The 26,820-nt window shown below is 41.0% G+C and overlaps 1 protein-coding gene across 5 annotated transcripts in view; it reads left to right on the top strand.

The window, feature by feature from the left end:
• Positions 1-26,820, top strand: part of BRSK2 (BR serine/threonine kinase 2) — a 300,811-nt gene that overhangs the window by 200,078 nt on the left and 73,913 nt on the right. For all 5 annotated transcript variants that reach the window (XM_073604730.1, XM_073604729.1, XM_073604731.1 and 2 more), the window contains exons 3-13: positions 5,491-5,576; positions 7,527-7,667; positions 9,083-9,199; positions 15,844-15,877; positions 15,953-16,021; positions 16,096-16,242; positions 20,738-20,769; positions 22,244-22,408; positions 22,784-22,881; positions 22,970-23,120; positions 24,992-25,052. In XM_073604730.1, coding sequence (XP_073460831.1) covers positions 5,491-5,576; positions 7,527-7,667; positions 9,083-9,199; positions 15,844-15,877; positions 15,953-16,021; positions 16,096-16,242; positions 20,738-20,769; positions 22,244-22,408; positions 22,784-22,881; positions 22,970-23,120; positions 24,992-25,052 — 1,101 coding nt within the window. The remainder of the gene's footprint in view (positions 1-5,490; positions 5,577-7,526; positions 7,668-9,082; positions 9,200-15,843; positions 15,878-15,952; positions 16,022-16,095; positions 16,243-20,737; positions 20,770-22,243; positions 22,409-22,783; positions 22,882-22,969; positions 23,121-24,991; positions 25,053-26,820) is intronic.

Raw genomic sequence — 26,820 nt, 5'->3', positions numbered from 1 at the left:
TCAAAAAAAAGGTTGTTACCAATCTGATAAGGGAATGTTTGTAGGTCTGTTGGACCTATCGTATCACAACAGATATCCCCTGTTGAGTTTTTTGGTGGAGATTCAATTGGCTGATCACTTTTGTTTTCCCCAAGGGGAGGCAAGTGCTAGGGATGTCTAAAGCTTTAAAAAGGATACACGTATAGAATCTAAACAGATTCCTATATCCATGCTACTTTGTGCAGATGGACGAATCTCCCATTGAGGCTATTGTATTTTGTCAACTGGCCCTGCCAGCTGTCCATATACCCTAACAGTGACCGCATTTGATTAGATGCAGCTGCTGTTCAGTTGACAATTTTCCCCTCGGCTCTATTGATTTTTCAGTTGAGGAATGTTGGGCAGGAGGTAGCCGACAGGGCCACCTACTGAGCGAATTTCAGCTGGTTCATCAGGGCCCGGGCAAAATTCGCTCCATGTATGGCCAGATTAACAGTTTTCATAGACACAAGCAATGTGAATGTGCATGATTGTTCAAAAGAAGGATGGTTTGACATCTAAATCGTGCATTAATTGGCTCCCAGATCATAAATGCCAGTAGTTTGCTTAAGCCAGCATGCTTCCACCTATATATTTTTATTCTTATACTTCATTTATCTCTCTTCACTGTTTGGCATATTGGTCCCATTGCTTTGAGTTTCATTCTTTTCAGCTCTTTTTGCTTCAGCTACTCCCTCTCCCAACTCCCACCTCCTTCCCTTTGATGTGTCTGTACATTAGAAAGTGGATAATTAAAGATTAGGAAGTAATCATTCGCTCCTTGGCGCAGTCCCCTCCCGAGGCCAGCCTGATAATGATGCTAATCAGGTTGGGGTTTCTGGGGCTTGTGTTCTTACAATGCATTGCAAAGGAATGTTACATGAGATTATTAAAGCAATGATGAGCCAATGTGACCCTGGTATGGACTTGTAATGTTCTAGAATCTGACAAAAGACAGTAACTGTGATATAAACAAGGCACTCTGGGTGTGTGCTGTTACATAGGCCATGGTGTAGAGATTGCAGATATTGAAGCCATTACCAGACCTATGGCCTCACATGGGGCCAAACTCTGACCCTTAATTAAATGAATGCGCCCATAAACCATTAATACCATTAGCTCATCACATTTATTTTGCTAAAGCCCTATGAATCTGAATCAATTTCCATATTTTTTATAATATACTATTTTCACCTCTTTTTTGCATCAGTGCTGCTGATCTCCTGCAACCTCTTTCAGCAGCTTCCTGTCTATATGCACTCTCTCCAGCATCACATGCACATGATTGCTCTGGAGTAGCTTCCTAATAGTGACAACAGAGGACCATGCCTGTGCAATGTGTATTCCATGGTTCCAGCACAGCAAGAAGGTTACAGAGCACAGAGTCTTCTGAAAAAAAGGCTGCAGTCGTGCCTAATAACACTGTAAAAGTATTGCTGAATCTGGCTGCAATGCATTTTACAAAACGTAAGGTCTTTACTACCATTTCCAATTTGGTCATTGTATCCTAAACAATATGTTCTTGGAACGCACTTGTTTTTTTTTGATAGAAGATCATGACACAAACAGACAATATTTGCATGTCCCGAACGTCCCAAAAAATGGAATGTCCTGTATATGTGATCAGCTGCTTTCAAAGCAGTTTTATCTTATTACCACACTGAGCTAGATAATTTAACTTATAATAGCCAGATTCTCACACTTTGCTCTTGAGTTTGAGGAATTTACTAGAATGGCCTACAGTTTTGTGCAGAGCAGAAGCGGGTAAGAATGTGATATGAAATCTGCTAAAAGCCTTGCAGTGTACCTATATCTACAACTGACCTGAGGAGGAGTCTAAGCAAACATGGCATTATATATATATATATATATATATATATATATATATATATATATATATACACATATACATACATACACACTAAATTACCAAAAGTATTGGGAAGCCCACCTTTACACGCACATGAACTTTAATGGCATCCCAGTCTTAGTTCATAGGGTTCAATACTGAGTTGGCCCACCCTTTGCAGCTATAACAGCTTCAACTCTTCTGGAAAGACTGTCCACAAGGTTTAGGAGTGTGTCTATGGGAATGTTTGACCATTCTTCCAGAAGCGCATTTGTGAGGTCAGGCACTGATATAGACAAGAAGGCCTAGCTCACAGTCCCAATTCATCCCAAAGATGTTCCATTGGGTTGAGGTCAAGACTCTGTGCAGGCCAGTCAAGTTCCGCCACTCCAAACTCGCTCATCCAAAGGCGTAACTAGAACCTTCAGGGCCCCAGTGCAAGAAACCATAAAGACCCCCCCCATGGATCAGTGGCAGCAGTGGTTGGGGGGATGGGATCAGTGACAGAGGTATTGGTGAGGGGGATAAAATCAGTCCACTGATGGTGGTAGGGGGGATGGGATCAGTAGCAGCGGTGGTGGTGGTGGATAGGGATGACATCAGTGGAGGTGGTGGCTATAGGGATAACATCAGTCCACTGCCACTGATGTCATCCCTATCCCCACCACTGATGTCATCCCTACCCCCCCAATCACCATTGCCTGATGGGAGTGGGATAGGATCACTTAGAGGCAGCGGAAGTGATGGGATCAGTGGCAGAGGGATGGTGGTGGAGGGATGTGATCGGTGGCAGAGGGATAGGATCAGTGACAAAGGGATGGGATCAGTGACAGAGGGATCAGTGACAAAGGTGGCAGAGGGATAGGATCAGTGACAAAGGGATGGGATCAGTGACAGAAGGATCAGTGATAAAAGGATCTACATTAGTGCCTGACCTCACAAATGTGCTTCTAGAAGAATGGTCAAACATTCGCATAGACACACTCAGTGGCGGACCGTGCATTGAGGGCGCATGGGCGCCGCCCCCCCATCCATGCGCCCAGCCCCTTTCAGGACACCGGGTGCATGGATTCCTATGGTGGGGGTGGGCGGGTGTGTTTTTTTTTAAGCACCTGATTAGAGCCAGAGGCTCTAATAGGCTTCAAAAAAGGGTGGGCTCGGGGCGCACATTCTGTGCCCCGATCCCACCCAATTGTGTGACCATAGCGAATTAATTTTCGCTATTTTCACACTAAAGTTCCTCCCCGCCAATCAGGAGGCAGGTCATGAAACCTGTTTCCGGATTGGCCAAAGCATCAGGGGATCCTATTGGATTCCTAGTGCTTTGGCGAAAGAGGAAACACAGCGTGGAAAGTCCTGGACCTCCCGCGGGGAGGGGGTAACTTAAGAGTGCCGCAAACCCACGCTGGGGGGCTGCGGTCAGTGCCGTGAGCCCCTGCTGAGCTGTGTACCCCCAACTGTAATGCTGGGCTATATACCCTATCTGTACTGCTAGGCTATATACCCTGATTTGTGAGGCTAAGCTATATACCCTATCTGTAATGCAGGGCTATATACCCTGATCTGTGAGGCTGAGCTATATACCCTGATCTGTGATGCTGAGCTGTATACTCTGTCCTGTGATGCTGAGCTGTATACTCTGTCCTGTGATGCTGACCTGTATACTCTGTCCTGTGATGCTGACCTGTATACTCCTGACACTATGGGTGGAAGCAAGGGGAATACAGGGGACGGAGTGGGTGGATTCTATAAGGGGTGAGGCTTATGAGAAATGGGAGGGGTCAAAAAGTAAGGGCGGAGTCTGGCACCCCCCCATCCTAAAACATCATTAGCCACCACTGGACACACCCCTAAACCTTGTGGACAGCCTTCCCAGAAGAGTTGAAGCTGTTATAGCTGCAAAGGGTGGGCCAACTCAATATTGAACCTTGCGGACTAAGACTTTGATGCCATTAAAGTTCATGTGCATATAAAGGCAGGCCTCCCAATACTTTTTGTAACATTGTGTGTGTGTGTGTGTATGCCATGCCAAGCTGCTGCTAACAAAGCAAACAGAATATTGGCATGCATTAAAAAGGGGATCAACTCCAGAGATAAAATTCTCCCGCTCTACAAGACTCTGGTCCGGCTGCACCTGGAGTATGCTGTCCAGTTCTGGGCACCAGTCCTCAGGAAGGATGTACTGGAAAGGGAGCGAGTACAAAGAAGGGCAACAAAGCTAATAAAGGGTCTGCAGGATATTAGTTATGAAGAAAGGTTGCGAGCACTAAACTTATTCTCTCTGGAGAAGAGACACTTGAGAGGGGAGGAGAGTTTAACAAGACACGTGGCCACTCATTAAAATTAGAAGAAAAAAGGTTTAACCTCAAACTATGTAGAGGGTTCTTTACTGTAAGAGCGGCAAGGGTGTTCACACAGGCGGTGTTCTCAGTGGGGAGCATTGATAGTTTCAAAAAACTATTAGATAAGCACCTGAACGACCACAACATACAGGGATATACAATGTAATACTGACATATAATCACACACATAGGTTGGACTTGATGGACTTGTGTCTTTTTTTCAACCTCACCTACTATGTAACTAGATAGATAAATAGATAGATAGATACAGTCAGGTCCATAAATATTGGGACATAGACACAATTCTAATCTTTTTGGCTCTATACACCACCACAATGGATGTGAAATGAAACGAACAAGATGTGCTTTAACTGCAGACTTTCAGCTTTAATTTGAGGATATTTACATCCAAATCAGGTGAACAGTGTAGGAATTACAACAGTTTGTATATGTGTCTCCTACTTTTTAAGGGACCAAAAGTAATGGGACAATTGGCTGCTCAGCTGTTCCATGGCCAGGTGTGTGTTATTCCCTCATTATCCCATTTACAAGGAGCAGATAAAAGGTTGAATTCTGAAGTGTTTCGGGCAATATTATCTGCTCATATTCAGCAAAATGCTTCAGAACTCATTGGACGGCGCTTCACAGTGCAGATGGACAATGACCCGAAGCATACTGGGAAAGCAACGAAAGAGTTTTTTAAGGGAAAGAAGTGGAATGTTATGCAATGGCCAAGTCAATCACCTGACCTGAATCCGACTGAGCATGCATTTCACTTGCTGAAGACAAAACTGAAGGGAAAATGCCCCAAGAACAAGCAGGAACTGAAGACGGTTGCAGTAGAGGCCTGGCAGAGCATCACCAGGGATGAAACCCAGCGTCTGGTGATGTCTATGCGTTCCAGACTTCAGGCTGTAATTGACTGCAGAGGATTTGCAACCAAGTATTAAAAAGTGAAAGTTTGATGGATGAATGTTAATCTGTCCCATTACTTTTGGTCCCTTAAAAAGTTGGAGGCACATATACAAACTGTTGTAATTCCTACACCGTTCACCTGATTTGGATGTAAATACCCTCAAATTAAAGCTGAAAGTCTGCAGTTAAAGCACATTTTGTTCGTTTCTTTTCAAATCCATTGTGGTGGTGTATAGAGCCAAAAAGATTAGAATCGTGTCGATGTCCCAATATTTATGGACCTGACTGTAGATAGATAGATAAAACCAATGACATTAACATGTTTTTTTTTTTTTATTATTCTAACAATTTTTTTCTTTATTGCAGGTAGAGCGTGAGATCGCAATTCTTAAACTTATTGAACATCCGCATGTACTAAAGTTACATGATGTTTACGAGAACAAGAAGTACCTGTAAGTCAATAAAATATTATATTATATGTAATGACTTCCTGCTTAATGATGTCCATACACATAACGATGTGATCAAATGATTCTTCACAGAATTGAACTATATGAATCTATAAAAATTATCGAAAAGATACTGTATCATTAATATATTTTGAGAAGAGCCAACCAATTTTATTGAAATTGTTCTGATTGGTCTGGATGGAAAATCCTATCATAGGAAAGTAGGTAGATTAATATGATCATGAGGGGTATGGCGTATTGATCAAAATTTTCGATCTTCGGAAAATACTTTTCTCCCGGACAGTAAATCGGTCGACAATGTTTAAAATCATGTTGTGTATGGTCACTTTTAAAGTTTGTTTGTTAAAGATAAACAGGTACCATAGGCAGCTGTATTTCAGTTAAGTACCAGAGGCGTAACTAGAACCTTCAGGGCCCCAGTGCAAGAAAGGATGAAGGGCCCCCCTAACCTCCGGCTGAGGTCCTTCCCTCTGAGGCCCGGTTGCGGAACGTCAGGTCCCAGTCCCAAGTGCGACCTTTGCAACCCCGATAGTTCCGCACACTGATGTCAGTAGTTTTTTATTTCTGTTATTTTTTCCTTTTTTTTAACAATTGTATTTTTATAAAAAAAATTTAGGAGCACCATTAGGGGGCTTTGGTGAGATATCAGGGGTCGAAACAAATCTCTGATATTCTCACTTTTGAGACAGAGAAAGGAGATTGAGGACACAACCCTTCATCTCCATCTTTGAACCATAAGCTGCACAGAATGAATGGACAGGAATAGCTCTGTACAGAGCTTTCTGTTCATTCACAAACTGAAGCATAGTAAACACAGTTTACTACAGTGTCTGCAGAGAGAAAATGGAGGGGTTTGGTTACTCTATATGCCGCTCCCGGCACCCCTCCTACCCAGGTGTACAGGGAGGCCCCTGGTAGCATGAGGCTGGGTTGCAATTGCGACCCCTGCAACCCCTGTAGTTACACCCCTGATAAGTACCTACATTTTTTTTTTATATCAGCCTTTTCTTTGCCTCACAAAGCACACCCTCAGACTGGGAGAGGGTGAATCAGCACTAGTTGCCAATCTGGGTCTATGCTAACAGGGTAGAGAACAGAGAATGTACCACTGATAACTTATTCTTGTTCCTCTACTTCTTCATTATCTATTCAGCACACTGCAAGTGGCGAGGGGAGACCACTGTAAAGTGTAAGCAGAGAACACAGTGTCACCCTCCTGGCTGTGCTGTCTGGCAGGGGTGTATAATTCACAAAGTAGCTTGGCAGAATTACAAATACTCTGGTAGATAAAACACATTACATATGTAAATGTAAACAGTATATTTAGCTGTTTGCCTGGAGTTCAGTATACATGAATTTCTACATTATTTCCTTGCTGGTGTAATCCATCTAGAGTATACAGTTTTCAACACGTTAACTGACCATATATTAATACAATCTATGCATTCATCCATAAGATCAGTGCTTACTAGCCTGTCTGATACAATATGATGCCAACACCTCTCCTCTAAGTTTTCCAGAAAAATATTCACACCTCAAATGAGGAGAGATTATAACACAGATGGGCTAAACACATTCATGTTGTATGACAGTTTTATCCCGCTTATCCACCTTAAAGCTCAATTCCTAATTTCTTGAAGATAATGCTGAGTGACAGTGCAAATATACTCTAGTTTTATTCTATTATGAGGAATACGCCATTGTATAATTTTCTAATCTGGCTCTGCTCTAATACTTTTAAATATTTTAGAGCCTTTGTACAACCTCCTACCAAAACTACATTATATGAGGATCTGCATAACCAATCCAATCAATTTGCATCTAATTAGATAGACCCTAGTATTACATAGTTGATGGTCAATCTGAAAGCAATTGTATAGTCACATTGTGAAGTATGTGGTGAGCTTTAGAGTCTTCTCGTCTTTTACATAGGTACTTGGTCTTGGAGCATGTTTCTGGAGGAGAACTGTTTGACTACCTGGTAAAGAAAGGGCGTCTTACCCCAAAGGAAGCACGAAAATTCTTCCGGCAGATCATATCAGCACTTGATTTTTGCCACAGTCACTCTATCTGGTGAGCAATAAAATAAATGACAGACTGAGTTATGTCTCTTTACTAGTCATACTGAAGCAGATGTCTAAGGTCCCTTTCACATGAGCAGTCTCTACCACCCACTAAAAAAGTGATCCCCGTTTATTTTTTTGTTCCCAAGGGAGATTTTGTATTGAAATACTGTACTGAAAAATTGTTGCAGCGTTGTCTCATTGACCTCAATGGGCACGTTTGACAGACAGTGCCATCTGTCAAACTCCACAAGCCAAATTAAACTTGCTGTGGCTGCAAAGCAAAGTGCTGCAGCACTTGTACCACCCCCTCTGACTGCCATGGGTTGTAAACCTCAGGCATGCAATATGAACAAAGCATATCCCTTTATAGTGTGTACTTGTTTCAATTCAGAGCACGGAGTGTTATTTTTATCAGCTGCTCTGTTCCTCTGCTATAAGCATGAGTCATTTCTTTCAAGTTTTCCTGACACCAAGAGAAAAATGGTGACAGGGGGGAGATCTCCAGCTGATTGACAGGCTCAGCTCTGTGTGAAGGGGGTGTGTCCCTTCCCTCCAATCAGCTCTCAGAGCTCTCCTCACTGATGTACCTTCAGCTCTCCACCCCCAGTTTTTCGGAGCTGAGAGATCCTATTTAAATTCTGCACTTTGAATGGATGTAGGGGAAAGATGGCTGTAGATATGCAGGTACAATTTATGTATGATGATTTGTTGTATCTCTGTGTATCATCTGAGGACAGACACTTCACTGGGTATATGTAAGGCTTTATTACCACTTTAAGGTGAGATAAATAAGCACTTGTTTTTTGCCAATCCTTTGCCTCCTGTGTAAAAGTGGCCTCACTAAGTATACAGCAAGAGATCTGCCTCTACCTACTCTCATTTCTGAATTTCAGATGTTAAAACTGGAGTGAAATTCACATGGGATGCCACTGCACCTCAACTACCCAAAAAACTGAAATGACCCCTTTTTGTATTTTAGCCTTACACACAGAACATGTATTTTTGTTCACTACAGCATGGGTGCATTGTCTGCCACTAAATTTGTGCATTGGGATGCTGTGCCTCAATGCATGCTGCATCAACTCGTGGTGCAAAGGCCTGAAGATTACCTTTCTATATGGTAAATAGGGCATGTGTTGACAGACTTTGGCCTTGCGTCAGTGGCAAAAGTTTAACATTAGCTTGAGACACATTTAAGATCATAGTCCCAGACACAGCATCATGGGGACAAAGCACATAGATGTGGAACTGTGCTGGGAAATCTGGGACAGCTGGCATCTATGCATATTAAACCCATCTACACAGGCCCTTAATTTGTAGTGTATACAATGTCTGACTTCTATTAATCTGTATCGTTTCCTACCGGCTTTATTTGTTTTTGGTTACTCATACACTTTCTGTACATGTTTCCTTGCTCACCAGTCACAGAGATCTAAAACCTGAGAACCTACTTCTAGATGAGAAGAATAACATCCGAATAGCAGATTTTGGGATGGCCTCTCTGCAGGTCGGAGACAGCCTGCTGGAGACTAGCTGCGGGTATGTAAACCATGCATAGATTAAACACAGCTTCTGAAGACTGTGGGCCTAATAAACTATTGATGGTGAACCCTCTATTTGGCTTACTGAACACTGTTTTATGGAATTATCAAAATAATTCTTCAAGTTGAAGGGTGGAATGGAAAAATGGTAGTGCACCAAATATGCAAACATTCCAAAAGTGTGACATATCACACAAAAATTTGCACGATGTGTGCTAAATAAATAATTTTTCAGAAAATGAGTTCACTGATATTTGGGGCAATGGAGGTGTGTAGGAAATAGCTATAACTCCTAGGCTAGACATGTAAATAAAGAAGAGTTGGCTTAATGATGTGGACAACACAGACAATTCTTTTGCCAAATATGCCTATTATGTCTGGTGTATTTAGCTCATGGTTGCATAGATTGGGTAATTCGGTGGTCAGTCTCATGAACATGAATAAAAGTATCTGAAACAGATCCGTTTGTGTTGCCAATCTCACTCAGTAACATTCTTATCTGATGCTTCAAGAGTAAGAATGAGGCAAACTGATTCATTGTTATGGGCAGCAGAGGTTTGCTTAGGGCACTATATTTTCCTACAAGAGATCGAATGTCTAGAATATTTGAAGACAAGGATTTACCAGGGACGTGCGGTGAGGTCAGTGGCTGGTGAGGCACTGGCTAGTATCAGAGCCAGATACACACAGCGATCGTTAGAGCGAGAGCAATAATTCTAGCACTAGACCTCCACTGTAATGCCCCGTACACACGGTCGGATTTTCCGACGGAAAATGTGTGATAGGACCTTGTTGTCGGAAATTCCGACCGTGTGTAGGCTCCATCACACATTTTCCATCGGATTTTCCGACACACAAAGTTTGAGAGCAGGCTATCAAATTTTCCTACAACAAAATCCGTTGTCGGAAATTCCGATCGTGTGTACACAAATCCGACGGACAAAGTGCCACGCATGCTCAGAATAAATAAAGAGATGAAAGCTATTGGCCACTGCCACGTTTATAGTCCCAACGTACGTGTTTTACGTCACCGCGTTCAGAATGATCGGATTTTCTGACAACTTTGTGTGACCGTGTGTATGCAAGACAAGTTTGAGCCAACATCCGTCGGAAAAAAACCTAGGATTTTGTTGTCGGAATGTCCGAGCAAAGTCCGACCGTGTGTACGGGGCATAACTCTAAACATGTAACCTGTAAAAAATGTAAAAGCATCTCCTATGGAAATTTTTAAGTACTGAAGTTTGGCGCCATTCCACGAGTGTGCGCAATTTTAAAGTGTGTGACATGTTAGGTATCCGTTTACTTGGCGTAACATCATCTTTCACATTATACAAAAAAAATCGGGTTATCTTTAGTGTTTTTTTTTTATATTCATGAAACAGTTTTTTTTCCAAAAAAAATGCGTGTGCAAATACTGTGTAACATAAAAAGTTGGAACGATCACCATTTTATTCCCTAGGGTGTCTGCTAAAACAATATATATATATAATGTTTGGGAGTTCTGAGCAATTTTCTAGCAAACAAATTATGATTATTACATGTAGGAGAGAAGTATCAGAATTGGCCTGGATGGCAAGGAGTTAATTACCACAAGTAATATACAAATAATTATATATTATTTTTAGGGTAATTTACGATATTTTCAAAGACTGTACTCAGGTGGTTTAACAGACAGATTACTGAAGTTTGATGTTATGACTTCAAACCAGCAATTTCACAGTAAATAGATAAATAATAAATTATTATGCTATAACGTATGGCATAATAATATATGATTTAGCTTGATTATAACAATACCTTTTCAACAGCAGCAGATTCTCATTCTCCCTCTTAACTGTTTGAGAAAAACATAGGATTGTGGGTAAATTTTATATACATAAACATATGTTTTTTACTTGTAGATAAGAGGGCTGGGCTGGAAGGGAACATTTGTGTTTTAGACACATGCCCCTTCTATGACACTGCAGTGAGAGGCGTGCCTCTACTGCAGCATTTTTATTGGACAGCTGGGGCTAATGGTACTTTACCATTGGTCCAAGACACCATGCTGTCCATTGAGCTCAGTGCCCCTGACAAGAAGTGAGGAGAGGCACTGTGAGCTCAACCTCTCAGTCTGCTGCAGACAGAGTGTGCCAGCTTGTATTTAAACTGTCCTCTCTGTATGTAGCTTCTGACAGGCTGCGCAAGGAGCCCTGTATCTCCGGAACCATAGGTCGTAGGAGCCGCAAAGTTTAGTGGTGGGGTAGGACTTAGGTTACCTTACCCCCCAAATTTTGGGTCTCTGTGACGCATCGCCGAGCTATGACCCTCGAAGCTCCATTTTTTTTTTAACCACTTCAGCCCCGGAAGATTTGGCTACTGAATGACCAGGCCATTTTTTGCAATTCGGCACTGCGTCGCTTTAACTGACAATTGCATGGTCGTGCGACGCTGCACCCAAACAAAATTGACGTCCTTTTTTTCCCACAAATAGAGCTTTCTTTTGGTGGTATTTGATTGCTTCTGCGGGTTTTATTTTTTGTGCTATAGACAAAAAAAGAGCGACAATTTAAAAATAAACACAATATTTTGTACTTTTTGCTATAATAAATATCCCCATTTTTTTTTTTTTAAAAGGCAAATTTTCTCTTAGTTTAGGCTGATATGTACTCTTCTACAAAAAAATTGCAATAAGCGTATATTGATTGGTTTGCGCAAAAGTTATAGTGTCTACAAAATAGGGGATAGATTTTTATTATTATTTTTTTTTTTTTTACTAGTAATGGCAGCGATCTGCAAATTTTATTGTGACTGCAACATTATGGTAGGACAATTTTGACACATTTTTGGGACCATTGGCATTTATAATGCATTGATTACTGTAAAAATGGCACTGGCAGTGAAGGGGTTAACACTAGGGGCGATCAAGAGGTTAACTGTGTTCCCTGGGAGGTGATTCTAACTGAAGGGGGAGGGGACCGACTAGAGGAAGTGACAGATAGTGATTCCTAGCTAATCGACATGATCTGTCACTCCTCTCAGAACAGGGAAGTGTGTGTTTACACACACTCGTCCCTGTTCTGTGTCTCCTGCTCACGATCCCTCGTGGCCGGCGGTCATCGCAACCGTCGGCCATGAGCATCGGCACACCCGCTGCGCAGCGAACGAGCCAACGTATAGCTACAATGGTTCGCGGGATCGTGCCAACCTGCCACAGTAAAATGACGAGGGCTGGTCAGCAAGCGGTTAATGTTCATGGCAGGGCCTCACCTGCCTCCCCTGACTTCACGTCCCTGGGATTTATCATGTCCAGAGCTTATGGAGACCATCTGTAAAACTCACCATACACTAGTAAGATTTTTTGAGAAAACATTTCCACGAACATTTGAACAAAATTTTGTATGAAAATTCTCAGTTCATTAGAAAGCTTGATGAATGATGCTCAAAAGTGCTTTAAAATTGTGTTTGCTTTTAAAATTTGATTTTGGAATGATTGAACTTTACTGACGGAAAACGACATACACTGTTAAAAAATTTATTGTTTGAGAAAAATTTTCCATCCTGCTCCTTCGATATCTCTCATCAATGCAGTAAAAAAATGAATAATTAGAAAGTTTAATTAAAGTTCTTAAAATGGACAATTTTGAGCACTTGTTTGTTTTGTTTCCCTGTTTTTGCCACAGTTAGGTAGGTTCACCCTTTGTATCTGTCCTAGTGATCGTTATCACCAATAGTGAAAGTGAAGAAAAATCCCACATTTTGGCTTGTCAACGAAACAAGAACAGAGGGGGGTATTTTCCAATGGGAACACTAGTTCTTTTGACCCTGTTGACAACCAGGAATTCCCTCACTTTGGAGGGATTTCCTCTCACCTCCTGTTTTGGCTATAGGACAGGAAGTGAAGAGAAATCTACCCAACTGGACACATATGGGAAAAAAAAAATAATAACCTCACGGGGGGGGGGGTTTAACCTTCCCTTACGCTATCCAAGTTGAAAAAAAATAAAGTTTTAACTTTAGTTCTTTAATGCTTAATTGTTCTGCCATTCTCGCTTCCAAATGCTGCTGATTTTGAAAGATCGTCTAGCTGAAAAGCATTGTTCATCCAAGACTTTGAGTTGTGTCAACTGACCCCCAGTAAGCTTTGTAGCTCTTTTCACCAGCCCCTGTTTCTGTAGTGATTTAGGGGCCCACTGAGGGAACTGCCAAGCTTTGTGGGGGACACAGGAATCTGACATCTGAGTATTGGATGAAGTAAGATTATCAGATATACAGATTATCAGATTATCAGATATACAGGTGGGAGGAAGATTTTGGAAAGCACAGACTCATAAATGCACAATTAACAGATTACATGAGATCTGATCCTTAGGCCCTGTTCAGATCTGTGTGTCCATCGCTCTGCATGTATGCAGCCGTTTATTTCAATGGGCTACACTACATGCAGAAACAGAGAAATAACCCCTGACCATTTTCTTTTTAAATCGCGTGGCACCAAGCTGCATTATGGTGCGGCACCTTGTGGTTTGGTGTTCGCGAAAATGCACCGCAGCACCCAACACATCTGCTTAAGAACAGTGCGTTTGCCTGTAGGGCACAATTTTGAACTCGTTCCCGACCCACAGTAATGTAAACCTATACTCAGTTTACTGCTGCTGTCTGTGTAACACCTCTCTGTGTTGACAAAAATGTCAGTCTCCCCTGTCTCTCCAAAACTATGATGGGTATCAGACAGTTGTAGAGAGATGCGTGAACTTGAAGGGTTTTACATAGTTACATAGTAGGTGAGGTTGAAAAAAGACACAAGTCTAACAAGTCCAACCTATGTGTGTGATTATATGTCAGTATTACATTGTATATCCCTGTATGTTGTGGTTGTTCAGGTGCTTATCTAATAGTTTTATGAAACTATCGATGCCCCCCGCTGAGACCACCGCCTGTGGAAGGGAATTCCACATCCTTGCCGCTCTTACAGTAAAGAACCCTCTACGTAGTTTAGGGTTAAACCTCTTTTCTTCTAATTTTAATGAGTGGCCATGAGTCTTGTTAAACTCCCTTCTGCAAAAAAGTTGTATCCCTATTGTGGGGTCACCAGTATGGTATTTGTAAATCGAAATCATATCCCCTCTCAAGCGTCCCTTCTCCAGAGAGAATAAGTTCAGTGCTCGCAACCTTTCTTCATAACTAATATCCTCCAGAGAGTCCAGATCCTTTATTAGCTTTGTTGTCCTTCTTTGTACTTGCTCCATTTTCAGTACATCCTTCCTGGGGACTGGTGCCCAGAACTGGACAGTATACTCCAGGTGCGGCCAGACCAGAGTCTTGTAGAGCGGGAGAATTAACGCTTTATCTCTTGAGTTAATCCCTTTTTTAATGCATGCCAATATTCTGTTTGCTTTGTTAGCAGCAGCTTGCATTGCAAGCAATTGCTGAGCCTGTCATCTACTAGGACCCCCAGGTCCTTTTTCCATCCTGGATTCCCCCAGAGGTTCTTACCCCAGCGTATAGATTGCATTCATATTTTTGCCACCCAAATGCATTATTTTACATTTTTATACATTAAACCTCATTTGCTATGTAGTTGCCCACCCCATTAATTTGTTTAGATCTTCTTAAAAGGTTTCCACATCCTGCGGAGAAGTTATTGCCCTGCTTAGCTTAGTATTATCCACAAATACAGAGATTGAACTGTTTACTCCATCCTCCAGGTCGTTTATGAATAAAATAAATAGGATTGGTCCCAGCACAGAACCCTGGGGGACCTAACTACCCACCCCTGACCATTCCGAGTATTCCCCATTTATCGACACCCTCTGAACTCGCCCTTGTAGCCAGTTTTTAATCCATGTACTCACCCTATGGTCCATGCCAACGGACCTCATTTTGTACAGTAAACGTTTATGGGTAACTGTGCCAAATGCTTTTGCAAAATCCAGATATACCACATCTACAGGCCTTCCTTCATCTAGATGGCAACTCACCTCCTCATAGAAGGTTAATAGTTTGTTTTGGCAAGACCGATTCTTCATGAAACCATGCTGAATACTGCTAATGATACCGTTTTCATTACTAAAATCTTGTATATACTCCCTTATCATCCCCTCCAAGAGCTTGCACACTATTGATGTTAGGCTAACTGGTCTGTAATTCCCAGGGATGTATTTTGGGTATTTCTTTTTAAATGTTGGTGCTACTATTATTTTATTACGGGTATTTATATAGTGCCGACAATTTACGCAGGGCTTTACATATATCTCTTTACATATATATATATATATATATCTCCCCTCCCTCCTGAGATCACATTGATACATAGGCTACACTCCTGAAAGATAATGAGATAATTAGCCCTCTTTGTGCCTCAGAAGAGGGTGGAGTTTTGTATCTGTTTCTCTATAAATGTTTTTATTATTTCATTGTAAACTTGCTATGACTAAGGCTCATGCTGAAACGCATCAGGTGTTTGCTTTTTATTGCTGATATGTAGGCAATAAATTTTTGTAACAAGGACTTTGGAGTTACCGGCTCTTCTCTCTTATATACTTTACATATATTGTGCATTCATATCCATGTTAGCCCTTGGCAATGCTCATTGAGTGTTTTCATAAATGTCCTGTACAACCTCTTTTATGGTCTTTATTTTTCTCTTTTTGCACTCTGTAGGTCTCCACACTATGCCTGTCCGGAGGTTATCAGGGTAAGTACTACATGCTGCCTTTCTCTATAATAGAGGATTGTAGGACCATTTTTTAACCCTCTACATCCTGCACAGGGTGAGAAATATGATGGCAGGAAGGCTGACATCTGGAGTTGTGGCGTCATCTTATTCGCTTTGCTTGTGGTGAGACTGATACTTCCTCAGGGCCAATATCTCTGATTTAATATGATAGAAAACTAACTGATATCTTGCTGCAGGGTGCTTTGCCATTTGATGATGACAACCTGAGGCAGCTACTGGAGAAGGTCAAACGAGGGGTCTTCCACATGCCACATTTTATTCCCCCAGATTGTCAGAATCTCCTCTGCGGGATGATTGAGGTGGATCCCTTGAAGAGACTGACGGTAAGAAATAAAGAATACGTGCATAGCGTCAATGTACCTATTCCTGAAATGAATTTCCCAACACAGATGTTAGCACCTTTTAAACCTCTAAAATGGAGGGCTGTAAGAATAACCAAATGAGAGCAGCTGCCTATGCCCACAGACTCTGGTGTTGGGGGGGGCGTGTGCTGCTAAAGAAATTCTGCACAGTGATTGCACATTAGTTAGTTTGACTTTTTTTCAAACATGTAAAAAAAAAAAATATACAAAATAAAAGAAGTAATCATTTAGTAGTAGACAATCACAAAAAAATAGTTACAAAAGAAGACCAAAAAAAAAAACTATAAAAAATTATTTAGTTTACATAAAACCGAAAAGAAATGGGAGGAAGTACAAATTTATCTAATCCCACCCCTTCTCCATAATTAATAATAAACTATTCAATGTCCCATCACTATAAAGTCATACAATAATTAATTCAAATATACTGTAATATACTAATTACCAATATTCTAACTGCACAATCATACACATATATGTATACATACATAAACACCCAAACAAAACTAACAATTAAAAAAAAAAAATCAATCACAATATTAATAAACAAACAATAAATACACAATAAAAGCTCAAACACCTTAATTCTTATACCTTGAAAAAATAATTTCTTTATACCCCTTTTTAACCACTTTATGCGAAACAACGTACCTGTACATCGTTTTGAGGAAGTGGTTGTACCGTTTTTTAGAGCTGGCGGTCGGCTTTCTGATAATAACAACCAATGCGGCTCAGCAGCTGCTCAGCCATTATCACAAGGAGCGGGAGGGGACGCCCCTCCCGCTGCTCCGCCCGGGTCTCCCGTCCCACCGGGAGCCCCAAGCGACCAGCTGCCACATCCGTCGGCTGGCCGGAGTCCCGAACAAAGCCGGAATCGGCTTCCATCAGGTCTCCGATGTAGTAACCCGGAAGCTACATCACAACGTCACTTCCGGTTTACTCGGCTGCCAATGGCGCCGATTTTAAAAAATCCCTAGTATTCCAAAATGCAGATTTTTGATGTTTTGAATACTTTTAAGTGCAGAGGAGGGGTTTGGGGTCTTTTAGACCCCCGAACCGTCCATAAAGAGTACTTTTCACCGCCAATTACTGTCACAAGAGACGTTTACACTCTTTGTGACAGCAATAAACGTTTTAGATTTTTTTTTTTAAAGAGATAGTGTGAAAAAAATAAAATAAATAAAGAAGGAAAAAAAAAATTTTAAAGCACCCCCGTCCCCGCGTGCTTGCACACCAAAGAAAACGCATACATAAGTCATGGCCCTAAATTTAAATGGTGTTCAAATCACAGGTGAAGTATCGCCGCGATTGTCAGAGCAAGAGCAATTAATCTAGTAAAAGACCTCCTCTGTAACTCTAAACTGGTAACAGTTAAAAAAAATATTAACACGTTGTCTATGGAGATTTTTAAGTACCATAATTTGTTGCCATTCCGTGAGTGTGCACAACTTTAAACCTTAACATGTTAACATCATCTTTCACAATATACAAAACTTCTATCCAAATATAAAAAAACATTTTGGCTCTTGATACACTTTAGGGCCTCTTTCATGCACACGATCCGTTAAGATCCACCTGTCAGTTTTTTAGGCGGACCTGAACAGACGCTCCATAGACCTCTATGGAGCGGCAGATGTCAGCGGTGACGTGTGCGCTGACGTCCGACCTGCTCCGATCCGAAAAAGTGTGACGGAGGAAAAACCTACTTTTTCATCCGTCTGCGGATCGGATTGGGTGACGACGGACTCTATGGTCCGTCTTCATCCCCCCATAGGGGAGAGCGGCGCTCTGACAGGTCCGTCCCTGCACAGTGTGGAGATGGCTGTAATGATAGCTGGTTCTTATCTCCAGCTTCAAACACTTGCCTGAGACAAGCACTGCCAAGAGAAATGCAGAGGAGGGGGGGGGTCAGCATCCCGTCTATCTGCCTCTTGCCGAGTCTTGTCATTGACAAGTGCTTGGAGCCCAGACAAGTGCAGGTTATCAAGCAGGCCTCTCCTTGCTAGTTATGTTGTCGGGCAACCACTGGGTGGGGTGGGGTTGGGTTGTCACCCTGTCTGACCTCATAGTAAGGAATTAAAATATATAGAAGGGGGTTCACTTTGAAGATGCTTCTTTTTTTTTTTATTATTTAAAGCGACAGTTTTCATATACCTTAACAAATAGTAAATCCACAGATTCTCACGATACCCTTATGTATCACAAATCAAAAACGTTTGTATCTAATTAACAATAATATGTATCCAATAGGAAAGTTATTGTATTAACCTATTATGTCTACTCATTCACAGCATATCAGTTGAGCTACACTGATCAACACAGGCTTATGAAATAAAGGTTTTCAATGTACTCTGTTTACACCATAAAGCCGTGTTGAGGCGTGTAACAGTGTGCTGCATAAAAATTAAGCATGTCTGCATTGTTACACAACACACTGCACCACATGTGACCACAGTGCGTAGAATTTTGTGACAATCAATTAAAGTAATGCACACCAGCCCGTACACAATGCACCCCAGCACGTACACATTTTTTATTTATTTTTTTAATAAATTCTATTTATTGATTTATGAAGAGAAAGGCATACAAAACAGAGCCTCTGGGCATTCCCTCTCTTGAAATACACATAAACACAGGTTGTATAAAACTACCAAAGCAACAAACCAACCAATAACCTGTCTGCTCGGTGCCCATAGAATAAAGGAGAACTGCACAGTAAGAGGTATCTGTCTCCAACATTCCATCTATCCCTAACTGAAAGAAAAGGACTAAACAATGTGGGTTTATACCCCGTACACACGGTCGGATTTTCCGATGGAAAATGTGTGATAAGACCTTGTTGTCGGAAATTCCGACCGTGTGTAGGCTCCATCACACATTTTCCATCGGATTTTCCGACACACAAAGTTTGAGAGCAGGATATAAAATTTTCCGACAACAAAATCCGTTGTCGGAAATTCCGATCATGTGTACACAAATCCGACGGACAAAGTGCCATGCATGCTCAGAATAAATAAAGAGATGAAAGCTATTGGCCACTGCCCCGTTTATAGTCCTGACGTACGTGTTTTACGTCACCGCGTTTAGAACGATCGGATTTTCTGACAACTTTGTGTGACTGTGTGTAAGCAAGACAAGTTTGAGCCAACATCCGTCGGAAAAAATCCTAGGATTTTGTTGTCGGAATGTCCGAACAAAGTCCGACCGTGTGTACAGGGCATTACAGGCTCTCAAATGACAGGTAAAAAGAGAGAAAAAAAACTAAAGTCTAGATCACAGGCCCTTGCTCCAAAACACATGGTGAGTCACATAAGGGGCCAAAAAGTATAACAGACTTATTGTGATGCATTCATATGTAGGGATTCCGTCCAAATATTGCATACCTTAGTAAATTTAGCTGGACATCCCCAGGAGGCATAGGTAGATAAGAAGGATATAGAAGTATACCAGCGCTTTCCAAAAACCCAAGGAGGGGATTTCCATTTTAAGACTATGGCCTTCCTTGCGTAAAATAGGAGTAAACCAAGAAGAGTTTTGGTTGTCTGAAGGAAAGCTAAATAGCCCACCAATGAACTGGGTGACTTTGCCCCAAAAACAGTGGATCTTAGGGCAGGACCAGAACATGTGTGGGAAATCAACAACTGTGCTAATGCGCTTCCAGCAAAGGGGATAAGCACCTGGATACATTTTATTTAAGTGTTGGGGCAAAAGGTAAGCACAGTGTAGTAATTTAAACTGGATTAACTGTACCTTAACGGCGTTGGCTACCAATTGCAGAAAGGGGTATTCCCAGATTTCTTCCCAATCCTTCTCATCCATGCCTGGAAAATTGGCCCGCCGTTTAGCATTTAGGTCTTCCAGACCTACATGGACTGAACGCCATAAAGCTTTATAAATATTGGAAAGAGGCTTGACCAATGAATATTCACATAGCAGGGATTCCAAATCAGTCTGAACCAGGTTCAAGGGTTCAAGGGTGTAGATCCAAATTGAGAGAAGAAGGAATGGCAGGTGTCTGAAAAAGTGAAAATCGGGTAAACCATATTGCTGTTTTAAATGATTAAAGTACCTTAGAGTACATCCCTCAAAAATATGTTTAGGTGTTTTTATACCTTTGAGTGCCCACACCCGTGGATCAGGGACAGTCTGAAATTCCAGTAATAATGGATTAAACCATGGGGGGGGGGGGGGGTGACAGGAGACCACTTGTAAGGAGCCCTGGAGTAGTTACCTACAAGGAGTTGCCAAGCCCCAACCACGGACCTCATGGAATACATGAGATGGAATTATGCTTGAGTTTCTCTGTAACAGCACGTTCACATTATGAGTGGTGGTATGAAGGAACCCAAAAAGTCTTGACTAGTTCTGTTTTTTCTTATTTAAATCAGTAATCAGTATAACTAAACACAAGACTTTGCAACGGTGTGTATTCGTTTTTTTTCTTTTTCCCTTGCAGTTAGAAACCATACAGAAGCACTCCTGGTACATGTAAGTATACAAACAGTATTGAATGTGAGTAAAATGACAACTACTGATGGCCAGCAGTACTGTGCGCCTTCAGATTAGCCTTGACCAAGAGCAGCATGCCTTTATCAATTCGCTGGTAAAAGGATGTCCCTGACAGATAAATGTTTCTGAAAAAAGGAATATGCACATAAATGAAGATGAATGTAAGTGACAGATTGCTGTGTGTATATTAAGCATAGTGACAGATAGATGGTTGGCAGCTCAGTTTGTACATATAACACATTGACAGATGGTTGCGTGTGACAGACGTGTGTACACATGATGTACACAGATGCACCAGGGCTGATATTTTTTGCAAAGGAGATTTTGGCTGTTGCCTGTAGCAACCAAATAGATGTTTATTTTTCCAGAGCAGGAGAAAAAATGGAAATCTTAAAAATAAGAACATTGACTGCCGAAACAATATTTTTCCTGGTTCCAGTTCACACACTAATATTCAATAATAAGATAATAGGCTCAAGTCACTAAACTCTTAGGCATGTGTTACTTGTGCTCATTTTTTGTGGCACATGACTGGTAGAGAAATACTCACGATTTCCATGTATTGCTTCCTTGCTGGCTGGATGACCAAGATGGTGAGAGACAACTTACATTTGCTCATCTTTAGGCTAGAGAACGAGCAAGACATGGAAAAAGATGAGTCATTTTTTTGTTATTTTTTAGTGATTCTGTTGTTGGTGAGTTTTTGCCAGTGACAGGATCTTGTGCTATGGCCCTTAGGCTTTATTAAAGCGGAGCTTTACCCATAACAACTTGATAAATATAATGTTCTTTAGCAAGAAACATACATTCCACATTAATAATTATGCTGCCAAAATTAGTGTGTGCTGTAAATTGCCACCAACACTGTTCCTGTTCCTTTTTGCCGGAGGCTGTCATTTTTCTGAAGCCCAGAGCCCCTGAACAGGAGTAAATCTTCAGGCTGTCAGCAAATCGGCCTCTACGAATTTGACATAGTGTCTAAAATAGAGTGCAACTGAGTATTTGGAGAGCAGGGTGAGACAGTGTATTACAAGATTTTAAACAGAGTATAGACACTTAGTTTTAATGCTTTACCTACAAAAGTGGCCAGCCTACGGTGATCTAACAGGACTTAATTCCATTTTAAGGAAGCTGTACACAAGGACAATGATCTTTTTTTAAGGAAACTGTAAATTTCAAAACTCATTGGACTCAGGTGAAAAAAATTGATACTTAAAAAACAAAAATAAGAATCCTTATCCTTGTATTTTAGCTGTGAATTGAGACTAGTGCCCATCATTGCTGAGAATAATAGTCACTAAAGGCTAATAATAGTAGATATAGCCTAGTAAACTGAGCCTTATATGCTATAACCCATCTAAACCAATCAGAAAGCTCGTTTTATTGGTCATGTCGCTAAAATGCTGAATTCTGATTGCTCGACAATCAGTTACAATGCCTTTCTTTCTTTCAGAGGGGGGAAGAATGAGCCAGAACCAGAGCAAGCAGTTCCCCGGAAGGTACAGATGGGGTCCTTGCCATCTTTAGAGGATGTCGACCCAGATGTGCTGGAGAGTATGCACTCCCTAGGCTGTTTTAGGGACCGGAACAAATTGCTGCAAGACCTGTTGTCTGAAGAGTAAGAGTCAAGATCGCTGTGTTTACTGCAGATATGTAGATCTGGTGAACTGTCTGGCAAAGCATCCTGGTACTTTAATTTAGCAACAACTTGCAAGCCTCACCTTGCCTACCTCAGGTAGAAGGCAATAAAAATGACATGTGGGTGATGGGAAGAGAGACTTACAGCTGCAGTATGTATCACTATAGGAAGCCTAAAGACTACTGGGGACAATATATACAGGGAAAGCTGTACGGAGCAAGCAGTGGAATTATCATGAGAGACAGGAAGAATTATATGCAAGCTAAGACAATAAGCAATAGAATCAAATTAATTGTAGAATTAAATTATTACATGCTAGAAGATTTTCTAAAACATTTTCTCCTTGATGATCAGAGAAAACCAGGAGAAGATGATTTATTTCTTGTTACTGGATCGGAAAGAGAGGTATCCCAGCCAAGAGGATGAAGATCTCCCACCAAGGGCAGATATTGGTAGGATTCCTAATCTTCCAACTCCAAATCCAGACTTCAAGTAATTCCTTTATATATTCAGTCTGACTGCTTGTTTTATTTCTTCTAGATCCTCCGAGGAAGCGTGTTGACTCACCCATGTTGACTCGTCATGGGAAGAGAAGGCCAGAGAGAAAATCCATGGAAGTTCTGAGTGGAACAGATGGAGGCTCACCAGTACCAGCACGCAGGGCTATTGAGATGGCACAGCATGGCCAGAGGTCGGAAACTGTTTGCTTATATGGACATCTGCATATGAAACATATCTGTAGCATGGGCATTTGGATGTCATGTTCTTACATACTTTAGACTCCAAGGTGTTGATTTACTAAAACTGGAGAGTGAAAAATCTGGTGCAGCTCTGCATAGAAACCAATCAACTTCCAGGTTTTGTTTGTCAAAGCTTGATTGAACAAGCTGAAGCAAGAAGCCGATTGGTTTCTCTGCACAGCTGCACCAGATTTTGCGCTCTCCAGTTTTGGCCAATCAACCCCAAACAGTCCAGATTTTGTGAGTCCAAAATTACTAAGGATTCCATCATAATATGACTGCAAACTATGAAAAAATGCAGGAGCGTTCTAAAATTCTGGTGTGCATCCACAGAATTGTAAAGTCACGGGTCTAACCAGGTGCGAACATGCAATTTGTACACACTGTGAGCTCCACAAAGGGCCTCTGGAAAGTTGAAGCCCACTTATTCTAAATGTGTGACAGGTGCTGGAACTGTTTCCATTGTTCCAATGTAGACCTGGCCATAGCTCATTTCTATCTAGTTGATAATAACACGCAGTGAAAAAGTGTTTTTTACTAGACCAGTAGTTGAATGGGGAGCCCAAAATTGGTCTTACTCAGAAGATCTTTGGTGACTTTGCCTGATACTGGGTCTAACTGTGACTATATGAAACCCAGCTAACTAAGAAATAGTACCTGAGATATGCTTATAGGTGGGACCTGTGAAATCTGAAAATACATTTTCCAGCATAGTTTATATATTTTATTCAGTGGTCGGACTGCCTCTATTGTTGTCAAAATCGTAAATGAGGCACAACATGGAATCCCCATCACCCACCCATCCTCTTTGCTCCCCGACAGTCTGAACAGGCAGCTCCTACAGTAGCACTGCCTGCCCACAGTAGAGTTCAAGTACGATTGTCTCATAGGCAGGCAGTTCTAGGGTTTACTTATGTGAATTAACTCATTCGGTAAACCTTAGTAAACCTTTAAATTAAATACCTTCTACACCCCCCACCCCTTTCCCATCTGTTGTACCCAAAGACAGTCCTCAAATATGCAACAGAATCATGGGCTCTCCCATTAATTTCTTTAGAGCTTGTAGACCTATTTTTGCTGTTTTGGATGAATTTCCTGTTACCTCCTGTCTCAGCGGACAGTGAGAGGAAATCTGTTCAAAGTAGGGGGCATCTTCTCTTAGATTGCGACCCCATTTGAATATTATTATTATTCAGGATTGATATAGCTCCAACAGTTTAGATAACGTTTTAACAAATTTGATTTCCTCTCCACTCCCGTTCTAGTGACAGCTGTAATTTTTTTTCCTGTCACTTTCTTTCTCACTGGTAGCAGTCCTCAGGGCAAAAGAGAGGGTAAATATGCCAAGAGGGTCCAAAGACAGCAATACAAACATGACAGGGGTTCTAACATTTCCCTGCTCTAGTTAAAACTAAAAGTAAGTAAAGAAACAATTTGTTTTTAATACAGGTATTTATATAGTGCCAACAGTTTATGCAGTGCAGCTTTACATATACATTCACGGCAGTCCCTGTCCTCAAAGAGCTTACACTCTAAGGTTCCCAACTCTCATGTATGCATACATGCATACTAGGAGCCAATATACCTACCAGCATGACCTTGGAGTGTGGGAGGAACCCAAAGTACCTGGAGGAAACCCACACAAGCAGGGAGAACATGCAAACTTCTTGCAGCTGGGGTCCTGGCCAGAACTGCAAGCTGCAAGGCAGAAGTGCTAACCACTAAGCCACTGTATAGAGCAGGCTAATGGTGGTAAATCAAATTGCACATGACAAAAATGCAGATAAACCCACAATTCTAAAAACAGATTTTGTTCTTCCAGGTCGCGGTCTATCAGTGGTGCTTCTTCAGGACTTTCCACCAGCCCGATCAGCAGTCCCAGGGTAAGTCTTTTTAACCCTTTATCCCAACCCAAGTTTACCCCCTCCCTCCCCTTCCTCCCAGTATTTGGGTAAAAGACAGGGTGAAAGCTCTTCCTTAGACTGCCCTGTGCTGCATGTAAGTGCAGTTATATTTTAAAACTATAGGTGCCTCTTTTCATTTCCCTGTGCTTCTGTTAATCTGCTTTATTACATGCATTGACTAGATGTTTGTATGTTTGACATATTATTAAACCTATGCACACATGCAGATGATGTCTGATAAATTAAATTCTGTATTTGGTTGTGCATTACTGATCTTGACATTTTCCATTTTGAAGATGCTGCAAAAGTAAAGTGCTATAATTCTGACAAACAATGTAGTTCAATTCCCAACTCCTTATCAACACAAAAAACATTATAATTTCAATAGTTGGCCATATGATAAAAAATAAATGATACAACTAGACATTGTACTGAGCAGTGCTTGCATTTAGGGCCATATGCACTCAGGGACATATTCCCCGAACGCAGAAATTCTGAATTCAGTGCATACGTCCCTGAATGCATACGGTCCTAAATGTGAGTACTGCTCTGTACAGTGTCCAACTGCTTCCAGACACTGCATATTTTACTAGACATGTGCAATTCGTTTCGTTCCGAATGTGTTTTTTTAACTAATTTCCGAATTAACGAAAACCCGTTTAACAAATTTTTCCGAATATTCGAAATGTCGTAAATTTGAAAATGCGTAAATTCGAAAATCTGAAATAATGACTAACTATTAAATTATAGGTATTGGAATTTCCTTTCAAATTTGGCTGTTAGTGAACGTAACAAATATGAATTTATCTGAAATTAGGAATTATCCAAAATAACTAATGCCGTATCTAAATGATTGGAATGTAACTCATTAATAATAACAATAAAAACTTTTTATTATTATTATTTATTATTAATTTGAGCTGTTTCATTTGTTTATATGCAGCATTATTTCAGATAATGCGGATAAATTTGTATTCGTTACGTTCACTAACAGCCAAATTTGAAAGGAAATTTCAATACCTATAATTTAATAGTTTGTTATTATTAGTTGGTTAGTTATTATTTAGATTTTTTTTTTCTTTTTCGAATTTTCGGATTTTCTTTCTTATTTTCGAATTTACGAATTCTCGAATTTACAAATTGCGATCATAACAAATGACCCGAAAAATGAAAAAAAAAATGCCTCTCAGGTGCGCAAAAACTTAGGGATTCGACGATGACTGGCCAAACCGTTAATTGCCTCTTTTTTCGGTCTATTCAATATAACATTGAAGGCATTCTTGATCCTGCCAGAAATCTAGTGAACTCATAACATCCAGCCTGTGCTGCACCGAAATCCTAAAAAAGTTATCAGCCCTTCCTAATTCATTGTGTGGACTGCAGAACACCTTTCCCCTTTGTTATGGAGAAGAGGGGGTAATGTTCTGTAGTCCTAACACACTTCTTTTTCCTAGTGTGAAAACACTGCTTCAGCCTAGGGCAGAAAGTGTGGCAGGATCATTAGGTTAAAATAAAGGAAAAAAATCCTAAAAAAAGAAAACAAACACAGCCACTAAATTTAAGGATTGGTAAGTTGGATAAAGGAAACCTTTACTGAGAGAAATATTTCTATTTTTTTTTTTTTCTTCAGAGAATGCTTGTTTCCTGGCTGTCACTGACCCAGAAAAAGTTTGTAGATCAGGTTTTCTGACTTCACTTGCTCCTTGTTCAGGCTATACTAATGCCAGAGTCAGCCAAGCAACTAGCA

The sequence above is a fragment of the Aquarana catesbeiana genome, linkage group LG11 (genome assembly GCF_042186555.1).
Source record: "Aquarana catesbeiana isolate 2022-GZ linkage group LG11, ASM4218655v1, whole genome shotgun sequence".
Lineage (NCBI taxonomy): Eukaryota > Metazoa > Chordata > Amphibia > Anura > Ranidae > Aquarana > Aquarana catesbeiana.
The sequence above is the reverse complement of the archived record's forward strand: the minus strand, read 5'-3'. Positions and strand labels throughout refer to the sequence as shown.